Genomic DNA, 14,972 nt, shown 5'->3' with positions numbered 1-14,972 from the left:
GCTGCGCGGCGTCCCTGATCCCGCCCGTGCCCAAGCCGTGCAGCCCGAGGGGTTCTCAAGACCCGGCTCCCATGCCAAGCTGCGCGGCGTCCCTGATCCCGCCCGTGCCCAAGCCGCGCAGCTTCAGGCCCAAACAAGTGGCTGTGGCCGGGACTGCTGACCTGGAGGAGCCAGTGACCCTCCTCCAAGCCTCCCTCCTCCCTGCCCTGGTTTCGGCTCCCTCGGATTACGGCGTCTGGGATCCGCCTTCGAGAGGGGGGGCTAGTACCACCTGCTGGGCTATGGTGGAAGCACAGCCCAGCCCGCCGATGGAAGGGGAGAATGGCGCCACCTGCTGGGGGAGTGAGGAGGCACAGCCCACTCCACCTGTAGGACGAGCAGCAGGGCTTGCTGGAGCAGATGGTCAGGCTCTGGCATGGACGACGCCTGCTGCTTCGCCGTCGCCGCGTCAGGGCCGGACGCCCGCTGCTTCGCCGTCGCCGCGTCAGGGCCGGACGCCCGCTGCTTCGCCGTCGCCGCGTCAGGGCCGGACGCCCGCTGCTTCGCCGTCTCCGCGTCAGGGCCGGACGCCCGCTGCTTCGCCGTCGCCGCGTCAGGGCCGGACGCCCGCTGCTTCGCCGTCGCCGCGTCAGGGCCGGACACCCGCTGCTTCGCCGTCGCCGCGTCAGGGCCGGACGCCCGCTGCTTCGCCGTCGCCGCGTCAGGGCCGGACGCCCGCTGCTTCGCCGTCGCCGCGTCAGGGCCGGACGCCCGCTGCTTCGCCGTCGCCGCGTCAGGGCCGGACGCCCGCTGCTTCGCCGTCGCCGCGTCAGGGCCGGACGCCCGCTGCTTCGCCGTCTCCGCGTCAGGACCGGACTCCTGCTTCTTCGCCGTCTCCGCGTCATGGTCGGACGCCTGCTTCTTCGCCGTCTCCGCGTCATGGTCGGACGCCTGCTTCTTCGCCGCCTCCTCCGGCGCCACCTCTTCCACAGCGGGACGCCACGCCGCCGCCGCCTCCTCCGGCGCCACCTCTTCCACGGCGGGACACCACGCCGCCGCCGCCACCTCTCCAGCGGCGGGATGCCGCTCGTCCTCTCCAGCGGCGGGATGCCGCTCGTCCTCTCCAGCGGCGGGATGCCGCTCGTCCTCTCCAGCGGCGGGATGCCGCTCGTCCTCTCCAGCGGCGGGATGCCGCTCTGCCTCCTCCGGCATCACCTCGCCTATGTTGGGCCGGCCTCCCTGGCCAGGCCCACCACCCTGGCCGGCCCCCAGAGGGGTCCATCCATGGCTCTCACGGGGCCTGTTGTCCTGGGCACCCTCCAGAGGAGCCCAGTGCCCTCTGGGCTGCTCACCCTTCTGGCCGTCCTCCTGCGTGGCCCTGCCACCCTGGCCGACCTCCTGAGAGGTTCGGCCTTGTTCGTCTAGTCCACCGTCCAGGACGACCCCCCGAGTGTTTTGCCGGCTACCCACCACCGAACCTCCCTCCACCCATCCCTGCCTTTTTGTGACTTTGGACTTTCTGGACGTCTAGGATCCGTCCTTGAGGGGGGTGTACTGTCACGATCCGCAAGCTCGCCGGTGTGACAGTTTATTTGGTTTATATTTTCTATGCCTTGGTTCCTGTTTTCATGCTCTTGTTTTGGTAGCGTTTCCTGTTTTGTCTGCCTGCTTTTCTGTTCCCTTATTACTCGCACCTGTTGCTAATTATGTTACCCTTCTATTTAGTTCAGGTGCGTGCTCACTAGTTTGTGGCTGCATTGTTTGTTGTAGCTCTCCACGCTACTCCGACCGTCTTTGCTCGCATCCTGCTGCTGTAAACCATTTCTGTTTATATTAAATTGACTTTCGATCTGCACTTGGATCTCCTGCTCTCTGCATCTTGGGGTCGTGTCGCAATACCGAAGCGAAGGCGTGACAGAATGCAGCCACCAAATAAAGGCGACCTCGCAGAGAGCGACTTTTGGACGTGGCAGATCCTGAAGGCGATGGAAGAGGAGTGCACGAGGTTCACTCCGGAGGAACTGGAGGACATGGTGTGGGGGCCGGATGGCACGCTCATACCCATGGCGTGGGTTCATCGGGGCCCCGTAGATGACACACCGGCCTGGCCGCGACACCGACGTACGTCTCGGCCGCCTCCAGCCAGGGCTCCACGGCGTCAAAAGGTGAAACCGCTCTCTTCCTCCTCGTCACGCCAAGCCAGGGCACAACCCTCAACTCACACAGTCACTGAGTGCTGGCCCATCTCGCTGCTGCCGTTGACTCCCACGTCACGACTGCCCGCCGAGCCCCAGCTGCCCACCTCTTCGGAATCCCCGTTGCCTCCCATGCAACACGAAGAGGACCACGGCGCATGTTCCCCTCCTGTGCCCAAGCCACGCAGCCTCAAGGGTTCCCAAACCCCAGCTCCCGTGCCAAGCTGCGTGACGGCCCAGTTTCCTCCTGTGCCCAAGCCACGCAGCTTCAAGGGTTTCCAAACCCCGGCTCCCGTGCCTAGCTGCGTGTCGGCCCAGATTCCTCCTGTGCCCAAACCGCGCAGCCCCAAGGGTTCCCAAACTCCGGCTCCCGTGCCAAGCAGCGTGATAGCCCGGATTCCTCCTGTGCCCAAACCGCGCAGCCCCAAGGGTTCCCAAACTCCGGCTCCCATGCCAAGCTGCGTGGCATCCCGGATTCCGCCTGTGCCCAAGCCACGCAGCCACTGGGGTTCCCAAGACCCGGCTCCCGTGCCAAGCTGCGTGGCATCCCAGATTCCGTCTGTGCCCAAGCCGCGCAGCCCGAGGGGTTCTCAAGACCCGGCTCTCATGCCAAGCTGCGCGGCGTCCCTGATCCCGCCCGTGCCCAAGCCGCGCAGCCCGAGGGGTTCTCAAGACCCGGCTCCCATGCCAAGCTGCGCGGCGTCCCTGATCCCGCCCGTGCCCAAGCCGTGCAGCCCGAGGGGTTCTCAAGACCCGGCTCCCATGCCAAGCTGCGCGGCGTCCCTGATCCCGCCCGTGCCCAAGCCGCGCAGCTTCAGGCCCAAACAAGTGGCTGTGGCCGGGACTGCTGACCTGGAGGAGCCAGTGACCCTCCTCCAAGCCTCCCTCCTCCCTGCCCTGGTTTCGGCTCCCTCGGATTACGGCGTCTGGGATCCGCCTTCGAGAGGGGGGGCTAGTACCACCTGCTGGGCTATGGTGGAAGCACAGCCCAGCCCGCCGATGGAAGGGGAGAATGGCGCCACCTGCTGGGGGAGTGAGGAGGCACAGCCCACTCCACCTGTAGGACGAGCAGCAGGGCTTGCTGGAGCAGATGGTCAGGCTCTGGCATGGACGACGCCTGCTGCTTCGCCGTCGCCGCGTCAGGGCCGGACGCCCGCTGCTTCGCCGTCGCCGCGTCAGGGCCGGACGCCCGCTGCTTCGCCGTCTCCGCGTCAGGGCCGGACGCCCGCTGCTTCGCCGTCTCCGCGTCAGGGCCGGACGCCCGCTGCTTCGCCGTCGCCGCGTCAGGGCCGGACGCCCGCTGCTTCGCCGTCGCCGCGTCAGGGCCGGACGCCCGCTGCTTCGCCGTCGCCGCGTCAGGGCCGGACGCCCGCTGCTTCGCCGTCGCCGCGTCAGGGCCGGACGCCCGCTGCTTCGCCGTCGCCGCGTCAGGGCCGGACGCCCGCTGCTTCGCCGTCGCCGCGTCAGGGCCGGACGCCCGCTGCTTCGCCGTCGCCGCGTCAGGGCCGGACGCCCGCTGCTTCGCCGTCTCCGCGTCAGGACCGGACTCCTGCTTCTTCGCCGTCTCCGCGTCATGGTCGGACGCCTGCTTCTTCGCCGTCTCCGCGTCATGGTCGGACGCCTGCTTCTTCGCCGCCTCCTCCGGCGCCACCTCTTCCACAGCGGGACGCCACGCCGCCGCCGCCTCCTCCGGCGCCACCTCTTCCACGGCGGGACACCACGCCGCCGCCGCCACCTCTCCAGCGGCGGGATGCCGCTCGTCCTCTCCAGCGGCGGGATGCCGCTCGTCCTCTCCAGCGGCGGGATGCCGCTCGTCCTCTCCAGCGGCGGGATGCCGCTCGTCCTCTCCAGCGGCGGGATGCCGCTCTGCCTCCTCCGGCATCACCTCGCCTATGTTGGGCCGGCCTCCCTGGCCAGGCCCACCACCCTGGCCGGCCCCCAGAGGGGTCCATCCATGGCTCTCACGGGGCCTGTTGTCCTGGGCACCCTCCAGAGGAGCCCAGTGCCCTCTGGGCTGCTCACCCTTCTGGCCGTCCTCCTGCGTGGCCCTGCCACCCTGGCCGACCTCCTGAGAGGTTCGGCCTTGTTCGTCTAGTCCACCGTCCAGGACGACCCCCCGAGTGTTTTGCCGGCTACCCACCACCGAACCTCCCTCCACCCATCCCTGCCTTTTTGTGACTTTGGACTTTCTGGACGTCTAGGATCCGTCCTTGAGGGGGGTGTACTGTCACGATCCGCAAGCTCGCCGGTGTGACAGTTTATTTGGTTTATATTTTCTATGCCTTGGTTCCTGTTTTCATGCTCTTGTTTTGGTAGCGTTTCCTGTTTTGTCTGCCTGCTTTTCTGTTCCCTTATTACTCGCACCTGTTGCTAATTATGTTACCCTTCTATTTAGTTCAGGTGCGTGCTCACTAGTTTGTGGCTGCATTGTTTGTTGTAGCTCTCCACGCTACTCCGACCGTCTTTGCTCGCATCCTGCTGCTGTAAACCATTTCTGTTTATATTAAATTGACTTTCGATCTGCACTTGGATCTCCTGCTCTCTGCATCTTGGGGTCGTGTCGCAATACCGAAGCGAAGGCGTGACAGATATACTGCACTGTATATTGTATATTGTATATTGTGTACTGTCATCTATGCTCAAACTAAACTAAATGAACAAAAGAGCAGCTCCCCTGTACCACAGAGAGAATGTATGCTACATACACTGGATACACACCAGTGCATCTGAATTGTCCATAACTTCAAGCTGACACCAACACAAAGCAGACTAGACCGCCTGCAGCCAGAGAGAACTATACATTAAGGAAGAAGTCATTGTAATTCAGACACACACACATAAAGAGACTCTTCAGAAGTTTACTCATCCTTCACACTAGTCAGTGAAGTAGTCACCGTGAGTTGATTCATGGTACAATCTGTCCTTGCAGAGATGGCAAGACATGTACGAACATGAAGATGTTGATAGATTTTAAGCACTTAGAAGATTCAGCTAGTTACTTTTGTACTTTAGCGGATGTCTTCATACAATCCGTTATGCAATGTAATGCAACGTACTGAGGATAATCAAAAATGATACATACAGATGGTAATTACAGTAATCCCTCATTTATCCAAGGTAATTAGTTCCAAACCTGAACATGATAAGTGAATTTCCACTTCCACTAACACACAGTTAGAGCTTGTTTCTGAGATTATTAGAGCGCTCTACACATGAACTAGCATCCCTATATTCACCTTTACACTCTTATCACCCAACATGGTAGTGAAAATAAGAGTAAAAAAAACATTTAAGACATAAATAAAATTGTGTTTGTGTGTTACTATAAATGTGTTTCCTAGGAAAATATTACTGACATAGCTTAAATATGCATATGTTATCACTAATAATATTTTTTACACAACTGTAAATTATATTTATAATACCTCCTGTAGGTTGTGATCAAAATACTTTGGCAGTTAACACACATGTATCACAGATATATATATATAGTATATAAATAAATAACTTTTGATATAAATACCAAATTTGGTGGTGATTTGGCTGACGTTACAGTGGGTGTTTCAAGAACAGCACCAACATGTGGTTTGTCAGAACCATAATAGTACAAGCAACACAGTCGGAGTGCATGTTTGCCAAATTTTCATCTTTGGGTGCGTAAAAATTGAGGAGTAGAAGAGTTACTGTAGCTTCACAAACAATATACATGACGGCATAGAAAACACTCTCATGAATCAAAGCTGTGAACGAAATTTTTAAACTGACACTCCAAGGAAGAATAAAGCATTCCAGGCAATAAAACAGTCAAGAGGTCAAAAAACAGATTTTTTTTTGTCTCTACACTGTAAGTGCCAATCAAGAGGGACGCCTCCTTCTAGCAGTCTGGTGACTTCAGTTTACAAAGTCAATCTCCAGTGCACAAACATGCATTCCTGCAGATTAACTTTCGCTTGTGACACACTGTCCCGATAGATATATCATTAGTAAACACTCACGGTATAAAATATACAATATGTGCTTGTACTTCTATTTTCCTGTTCATGTTCATTCTTGGCATGTCCCACTGCACGCTCAATCACATTCACATGCTGAATCATGTTTATTTTTAGCCATGCTAGTAGCATAACTAAAGGGATGCCACAGCTGGACACTACATCTGCCTTTTTCTGCACTCTGGAATATCTCAAAAAATGTGTTTAGGCTGTGTTCTTGGTTTAGGCTGCAAATATGATGGAAGATTATATAAGGATAACATTGCAAACTACTAGACTGGCATGCATATTTTTTAGCATTTCTAAAGTTGACAAGTTGACAACTACTACAATACCATACAATACAACTGTATATGTCATTCTTGCAATACTTGGTTGAGCTGGAAGGTGCTTGTCACTGACATCCTTGCATTGAAAGGAAACACAAATGATTTTCAGTTAATAAAAACATAAATAAAGGGGCATGAGAAGTGGACACACGGTGGCCTAGTGGTTACCATGTTGGCCAGGTCTGGGTTTGAATCTCAGTTTGGCATGTCTCTTTGAGGTTTACATGGTCTCCCCATGCATGGTACTCCGGTTTCTTCCCACATTCCAAAATCATGCATGTTCGGAGATTCTAAATCAGGGGTCTCAAACTCAATTTACCTGGGGGCCATTGGAGCTAGGGTCGCAACATATTGCGCAACTGCAGGGTCTTGAGACACATGCTAACTCGCAAACTAGAGAGCTAGCGACCTAAACGGTAGCCTTCAATTCTATTTCCTTTAAACTTAAATAGCCAAAAACTTACCACTTCCACACGGCTAGGGAGCATAACTATAAACAGTTATTTAACCTTTAACATGAACATTAATCAAACGTAATAATTTTTCCTGGGTACATGATACCATACAGCATCCACATCAAACTTGCGCGGGCCGCACTAACATTAAACTTTCATATCAAGGTGGGGTCCTCAAACTAGTGTCCTGCGGGCCACATTCGGCTTGAGACCTCTGCTCTAAATTGTCCATAGGTATGAATGTGAATGTTCAGGGTGTACCCCGCCTCTCCCCAGCTCCAGCATACGGCCACAGCCGTACTGTGGGTAAGCAGAATAAAAGATGAATGGATGGGCCTAAGAAGTATTTGAACACATTTATTAAAACAAAGGCAATTCTTCTTATTATTCTGTTGTCCTCTTCATAAGCAATCTGTGTTAAAAACAAAAGAGTCAATGCCTCAACAGCCATGAACCTCATCTGACTTAACTGCACGATGTGAGGAAGAGTGTTTTATCAGAATTGTGAAAGACACTTTTCATTCAAAGATGTTCCCTCAGTCAGCTAGTACCTACAGGCACCAGTGAACTAAATGTCCTGTGAAGCTGAAAGCATGAGTCAGATTAAGCACAGGTCGTTTGCATGTGTAATAAGATGGATCTGCACACACAAGTCTTAAAACTCACTATGTGTTCCAAGGTTTATGTGCAATTCTGGAATTCCTGAGGTGCTCCTCAGCTGAATCTCAGGTAAGTGTGATAAGTCACAACTTCAATTTTACTCACACACATATGAGGACCTGGTATCTGGGAAAATGTGGCAGAAACATTGTTAACAAACGCATCTAGTCAATAACTACTTGGGTACATTGTTACTTTCATTACCAACTTAATGGGAACAGTTGGAGGAAGGCTGTTTTCTGTGCACAAAGGAAGGCCTGCTTGGATGAGTATGGTGTGGAAGAACCATAGAGAACCCATACAAACACTTCTGCAGCTTTAAAAAATGAAGATTGTTTTAGAAAGGAGTGCAGCGGAATGGGAGGCTGCGAATGAGTCCCAGCATGCCGGAAAGGAATGAAGACAGAATTCATGACCACGGTCTGACACCTCATGCTGCCACTCCCAGTACTCCTCCTGAAATCCTACATGCTTACCTGTCTCGCTCCTCCTAACCCATTCCTCTGCCTGCTCTTTACTGTATATTGCATTATAACATAAAATGGCATAAGGATTCTCATCCTTGAGGTTGAATACAATAACAACAAACGTGCAGCTTATCTTTCATCGTCGATGGCATGTTGTAAATAAAACCATATCATGTGAATCATTTCCTGGCTGGACATGAGCAACAGACTCACCTTTATTTGTTCAATCCTGTCTGCCCTACCCACAACACTGGCATAGCACACACCCTGGTGAGAGTACCTACACAGGAAGTTACCAAACACACACCCTCAGGCTGAGGTGTCATCACTAAAGACATATAATAACAATGAAATGTGTATCGCATCAACACAACACAGTTTACAGCAGTATAAAGTGGATTTCTGCTTGTGGGATTATAGTTATTACGGTAAATAAATTATACATTCATTTATTAATTTCCTACCGCTTATCCTCACGAGGGTCGCGGGCGTGCTGGAGCCTATCCCTGCTGTCTTTGAGCAAGAGGCGGACAATTTACCTATGGACAATTTGGAGTTGCCAATTAACCTAGCATATTTTTAGAATGTGGGAGGAAACCGGAGTACCCGGAGAAAACCCATGCATGCACGGGGAGAACATGCAAACTCCATACAGAGATGGCCAAGGGTGGAATCAAACTCGCGTCTCCTAGCTGTGTGGCCTGCACGCTAATATATTAAGGGCTCTAAATGCAATATACTAAGTTCTATGTGAAGTATTTCCATAATGCCTCATATTAACTCACAAGCAAGATCTCAGTGTATAGACTGGTTATATATCTCCTCTCGTTTCATTTTATCTACATACTGTATTGTATATAACTCTGTGAAAAACTATTGATTTTGTTAATACTTGGGTTGTTTATATTGTTTATTTTTCTATATTGTGTATTTTGTACTGCTTAACTGATTCTGTACTCTTGCTGTTGTGCAATGCAAATTTCCCCACTGAGGAACGAATAAAGGCTTATCTTAATCTTAACCAATCGTAAAAATATTAATAAATAAAAAACAGTATAACTCAATAGAACTGAGTAGTACTATCTTTGTAAAGACTGATAATGTGCCCTTGGTTTAAAGAAACAACAAAATCACATTTTAAAATTGTGGAGTCCATCCATCCATTTTCTATACTGCTTATCCTCATTAGAGTCATGGGAATTGTGGAGTCATCAATCACCAAACTGCTTAATAAAAAGTTCATTGAATGACTCATTTTAACCAAAGATGTGAAAAGTCTTTGTTCCAAAGGCCAGAAGACAAGGTCTCACTGCAGTGCATGAGACGAGTGCTTCTAAGTAACCCAAGACAAGTGTATGCTGCCATCTTTTGGACAATCTGATGCGTCCATCTTCATAGCAACAGCAACCCTTGCAAACACTCATGTAATGAAGTACATCAGATACAGTACTTAGCTGTAGTGACCTCTGACCTTGCAAATATTCCCACAGATAAAATATATTAATGTTATAGCTGCAAGAACAGGACTGACATTTTTACTTTCTGTAATTGTATTTACTAGATTTCTCAATACTTTTGACCCCAAAACACTGTACACTACCGGTGGGAAGTTTTAGAACCCCCAATTTATTATTATTTTTTTTAATTCAAGTCATTCAAGTACAATGAATTGCTTAAAACGGTACAAAGGTAAGTGGGGAAGTGTCAGAGGTGGGAAAAAAGGTAGGTTACCCAGAACCGAAACACACATATAAATGCCTATAAATGCCATATAAATTGATCAACTTAAAGCTGCTGTATGTTACAGATAGTATAGGCAGCTGCCTAGAGGACGCTAACTTTTGAATGTACTGAAATCATGATATCCCCCTTTTCTGCTTCGAACACTTGAACTACGCACTACATAACAGGCACGTGCAGTAGTCATGTTTGACAGTTATTTGACAAAGTTTAGCTACTAATATTATCTCTCACTCAATGTGTCACCTACTGTAACAACAGAATGACTGCAAATGGTAGACCACTTTTATGAGACTGTTTTTGTGTGTGTGTGTGTGTGTGTGTGTGTAGCCACTACAAAAATCTGTGTCCAGTTTTCTTACCCGCACCCAAAGACAAATAATACCCATTTTTATGCAGCAAAATTCTGAATTGTGAAAAAGACCTTTTTTGGGTACAGTCTGTTCTTTTAAACCATAAAATGGTAGTTAGAGAACAATGAGTTCCACAACAATCAAAAGAACACACAAATGTATTACATGTACTCCTACGCCCTGTACTCTCTGTAGTTGAGTAAATAAATGTCCCCAGCTATTTGAGGAAATGGGGGCCTAGCTTTAAAAAAAAAAAGAAACAAATTGATTTAGACTCAATGTATGGTGCATGTTACACACAAAATAAGGATATAATAAATGAATGAATACATTTGAGACGGGTGTTTTTTACTAAGATGTTTATTCACGAGAGTTGTGCTGTTATAATCTAACCTCAAAAGTCATAAAACTGCTACATTTTAAAGGCTGATTTTAAAAAGTCTACTGCCAATGGTGGAAAAATAAATCCAATTGAAATGTGAAATAGATGTATTCAAGTCTGCTTTAAAGGTGGGAATTGCACATTTGTCCTGATGCTTGATTCAAGTAGTTTTTCACAGGTAAACAGTTGACCGTTAAATGTCTTCAGGTCACAGATTGTTCTCTTCGGGCAATTCAGTGAGAATTTCCACTCCATCAGATGTGATAACCACCGTGTGTTCAAACTGAGCCGACCTGCATGAATGCAAATGCGCTCCCATTTGTATTGAGTGGGATTTACTTTAAATGACATGAAGTATGTTACCAAGTCAAATCAGGGCTCACCTCTTATCGTCTGCAGACACCGCTGTCCACTTATCTTTTAATATTTTAAACTCTGGAGACCCCTCCATCAGTATGGGTTCTACCAAGGGAGCAGACACAAGCAACCCAAACTCAGACTTGACACCTTCACCAGCATATGATGTTGATATTGGACTCACCTATTGTGAAAGCCATGCCTTCATCCATGGTCATGTCATTATCATTTGCTGAAAAAGAGGATAAAGGGAGTGTTGAGTATAAAATAAATACAAACATGAAGCACACAACAAGGTCTTACCGTGGTGCCAGATTTCAGGATGGCAATGAAAGTAGGAGCCGATACCGTGTCCAATGAAATAAGGACACACTTGGAACCCATTGGTATGAGCTATTTCACTGCAGAACAATCATATTAGTTGTATTATACCAAACATAAGCATGGTGTTCTATCTGTATATTACCAATTATAGCTTTTACATGTGTATGTGTATGTGTGTACCTAACAGTGTTCCCAATAACACAAAGCTGTGCACCCGGCTTGCAAGCAGCGATAGCTTCATCTCGGCAGCGCCTCGCTGTTTCAACCAGTCGCCGCCCAACTTCATCCACCTGGCCGACTAAGAAGGTTTCTGACGTGTCACCGTGGTAACCATCCAAATACACCTAAGTGGGAACAGGCTGAATGTGGGATTACACTAGCATTCTTATATTGGCATTGTCAGTTCATCCATCAACTTACAGTGACATCAATGTTGATAATATCACCATCTTGAAGTGGCCGACTGGAAGACATATTAATAAAGGGTGAATGCTCTTTAGAGCAGGGGTCTCAAACACGCGGCCCGCGTCTCTAGTTTGCGAGTTAGCAAGACCCTGCAGTTGCGCAATATGTTGTAAATAAAAAAGTATAAATGTGACTATAGTTGTGTTTTGTCATGTCTACAGGGCTCTAATAATGCTTTGTTAAATTTAATCTGAAAAAAATAATTTGTATACCCACCAACTATATGTGGTTTCTTAAGTTTTTATTATTTGCCGTTTTATTTTTATTATTATATTTATTTATTACTGATTGATTTTCTTTATTCTTGATTTGTTTATTTATTTTTCATCTTATTCTGTGCAGAAAAATAAAAATTAAGATATTTGAGAACAGTGGAATGTTTTATCAGAGCTTTTATTGTAGAAAATCGGAACCAAAGCACTGAAAAAGTTTGTATATTTTTCTGTTTTTAATAAATGCGTTTTTGTTTTTTTTTTGGAAAACCTGATGCGGCCCAGCTTTGCCCAGACCCTACCTCCAGTGGCCCCCAGGTAAATTGAGTTTGAGACCCCTGCTTTAGAGAATTCATTCTGGACTTCAAATTTCATCTCATATACAGGAAACCCTCACCAGGCAATATTATAATGGTAAAACACTGTTAGAAATATTAATATACAATGTAGAAATATGCTGTAAGATGTTGAAAATTTAAGCCCAGCATCACATTTTGGTGATATTTACCTGTCAGGTATGCCATGACACACCACGTTGTTCACAGACGTACAAACCGATTTTGGGAAACCCCCATATCTGAGAGGGGAGGGGTAGGCGTTGTGCCGGATAGTCTCCTGATGTACAATGAAGTCTAGTTCATCTGTTGTTATGCCAACCTAAAAAAAAACAAACATCCCATTATGTCTTATGCTCTTTTGCTTATAACAAACCAAGCGGGTCTGCCTGAGTCTGCGCTTACTTTCAAACTGCGTCCGGCTAGTAGCAGCACACGTCGAGCCAGCTGACAGGCTCTGGCAAGGCCTTCAATTTGCTCTGTATTTTTTATTTCTATGTAGTCAGGCCATTCCGGGACCAGTCCAGTGCAGACGTAATCTGGACGCACAATGTGCTTATAAGACAGATAGCAGAGAGAACAGTGGTTGACATTGTTGTGCAGAAAGCATACTAAATATGAATGAACTATGAGGAAACAAACAGTCATGTGAAGAATGGCATGAATTGCTGTATTGATGTGCTTGTGTCCTAAGGTCAATTCTAAAAGGAGTACGATCTGCCTGGTTGTTTGTTACTTACTATGAATTAAGGAGCCAATGTCCAATAATAATAATAATAATGGATTAGATTTTATAGCGCTTTCATGGTGCCTTGCAAGTGGACCCAATATTCATTCACACACTGGTCGTGGTAATGTACATCTGTAGTCACAGCTGCTCTGGGGTAGACTGACAAAAACGTGGCTACCAATTTGCATCTACGGTCTCTCTGACCACCACCAAACGTTCACTCACATTCAAACATCAGTGTGGGCAGCAATGGAGGCAGGCAAACTGACTACCCTACTGAAACAATACATTACTTAACTGAGTCTGGTCACGTAATTCAAAAATGAAAAAGCAAATTTTGCAAATCTCTACCTTTGGTACTGCATAGGCAGGCCTAACAGTAGCAGGACGAACTACACTGTGTAAATGGGAATTCTTCCACTTTCTCCAGAAGAAGCGGCGATGTTGCTGACACAGTGGCATTGGGGAGACCCTGCATGGTTCAAGACAGCATCCTCTCCGAAAAAGACAGCCCAGTCCTGCAGGAAGGGACAACAAAGAGTCTTTGGATGATGGGAACCTTGTCACACTGATCCTGAGATCTTCTGGCAAATGCAGCCCATAATCTACTGTAAGCTACTTTGCAAAAGGTTTTGACTTGCATTGTGCTTTTGTAATATTGTACCACGTTTGACATAATTTATTCAAGAATACATCAAATAATAAATACATAAAAATACGGCAGCCAAGAAACTTAAGCTGCATGAAACTTGAATATAATCGCAGTATCATTGTATACAAATGTATGCAAATAAATGAAAGTGTGCAAATATGTAGTATTCTTGGTTTATGAATACTAATAAGTCTCTATGTAATGTAAGTCTATGTCTACATAAAGAAACAAACAAAATATGATATCCGCATGGCTCAGAGGGGGGTGGGTGCATGATTCTGTACAGTTCAGTATTGTATTCTACTTAGGTAGTTGTGCTTAGCAGCTTAGACTAGATTTGTCTGTAAAATAACCATATGAATTTTGCATACACGTGCAGTAATCCACTTTCCAATCCACTTTATTTATATAGCACATTTTATAAACAGAGTTTCCAAAGTGCTGCACACACTAGAAAAATAAAAAGTAAAAATAAAATACAATAAATAAAGGTACAAATTGTAATTGAATCCAAAACTAAAAGATCAAATAAAAAATAAAATAGTAAAATAGATATTAAAATGTTAAAAACAAGAAGCATAGCAAAAAAAGTATTAAAAAATAAAACCAATTAAAATAAAAAGAAAGAACTAAAAGACACAGGACCATACAACTCACAATTAAGTACAAAAATTGTAAGAACGGTGTAATAAAAGTGTATTGAGGGTATTGACATATTAACATGCATTACTGCAATAGTGACAAAATACAAAACATCTACATACAAATACATTGACTTACAATGCTATACTCATTACAGTAACAAAGGAAATATTTACATTTGACTTATAAGATTGCAGCATACATGAATATTCACACGAATGCTGTTATTGTTCCAAGCTAGTAGTTTGTTTAAAACACATAAACGTGATATAAGTACAATAACATAACCTCTGCTAAATGTTTTCAGTGCTTAGACAGACGCGGCCATTCTCTTCTGGGCTCAGTGAGCGAAACTAAAACTAATAAAGTAACCAAGCTCTGGTTACAAACATAAAACATCTTACAATCTTACAAGACAGTGTTTTACAAGTATGTTTTTACAACGCGGGTGTGTGTGGGACCGGTTTAGGTCTCCTACCTGATCTCGTTATGAGCCTGACAGAACTGGAGAGCGCCATTGCTGTTCACGTGGTACCGCCCACCGCGTCACATGACAAATTGCAACAGCAACAATTGGCACACTGGTCAAGTATTAGCTTTTATTGCATAGTTATCTTAATCAAATATGCAATATATCAAGTAATGCAATAAAAATTATGTCGTTATTAAATCGATAAATTGGATGGAATGTCAGACTGCATGT

General features: G+C 47.2%; 1 protein-coding gene across 1 annotated transcript; it reads right to left on the bottom strand.

Annotated features, from left to right (window-relative positions):
- Positions 1–10,541: 10,541 nt before the first annotated feature.
- metap1d (methionyl aminopeptidase type 1D (mitochondrial)) lies at positions 10,542–14,845 on the bottom strand. The gene is made up of 10 exons (XM_058067332.2): positions 14,748–14,845; positions 13,327–13,493; positions 12,651–12,800; positions 12,419–12,567; positions 11,654–11,696; positions 11,414–11,577; positions 11,213–11,310; positions 11,094–11,141; positions 10,936–11,014; positions 10,542–10,845 (listed from the first exon to the last, which is right to left on the bottom strand). The coding sequence occupies exons 1-10, from the start codon at positions 14,785–14,787 to the stop codon at positions 10,761–10,763; spliced, it is 1,023 nt and encodes a 340-aa protein (XP_057923315.2). The 5' UTR covers positions 14,788–14,845; the 3' UTR covers positions 10,542–10,760.
- Positions 14,846–14,972: the final 127 nt, after the last annotated feature.

This window comes from Doryrhamphus excisus, linkage group LG6 (genome assembly GCF_037039965.1).
Source record: "Doryrhamphus excisus strain RoL-2023G ecotype Guam linkage group LG6, RoL_Dexc_Guam_v1.1, whole genome shotgun sequence".
Taxonomy (NCBI): domain Eukaryota; kingdom Metazoa; phylum Chordata; class Actinopteri; order Syngnathiformes; family Syngnathidae; genus Doryrhamphus; species Doryrhamphus excisus.
This window is presented reverse-complemented; position numbering and strand designations above follow the sequence as displayed.

Coding starts and splice junctions, on each gene's coding strand:
- metap1d (XM_058067332.2), bottom strand. CDS start 14,787: ATGGCGCTCTCCAGTTCTGTCAGGCTCATAACGAGATCAG. Junction 12,568..12,650: donor TAGCCGGACGCAGTTTGAAA/GTAAGCGCAGAC, acceptor GTTTTTTTTTAG/GTTGGCATAACAACAGATGA. Junction 11,311..11,413: donor GTTATTGGGAACACTGTTAG/GTACACACATAC, acceptor ATTGTTCTGCAG/TGAAATAGCTCATACCAATG.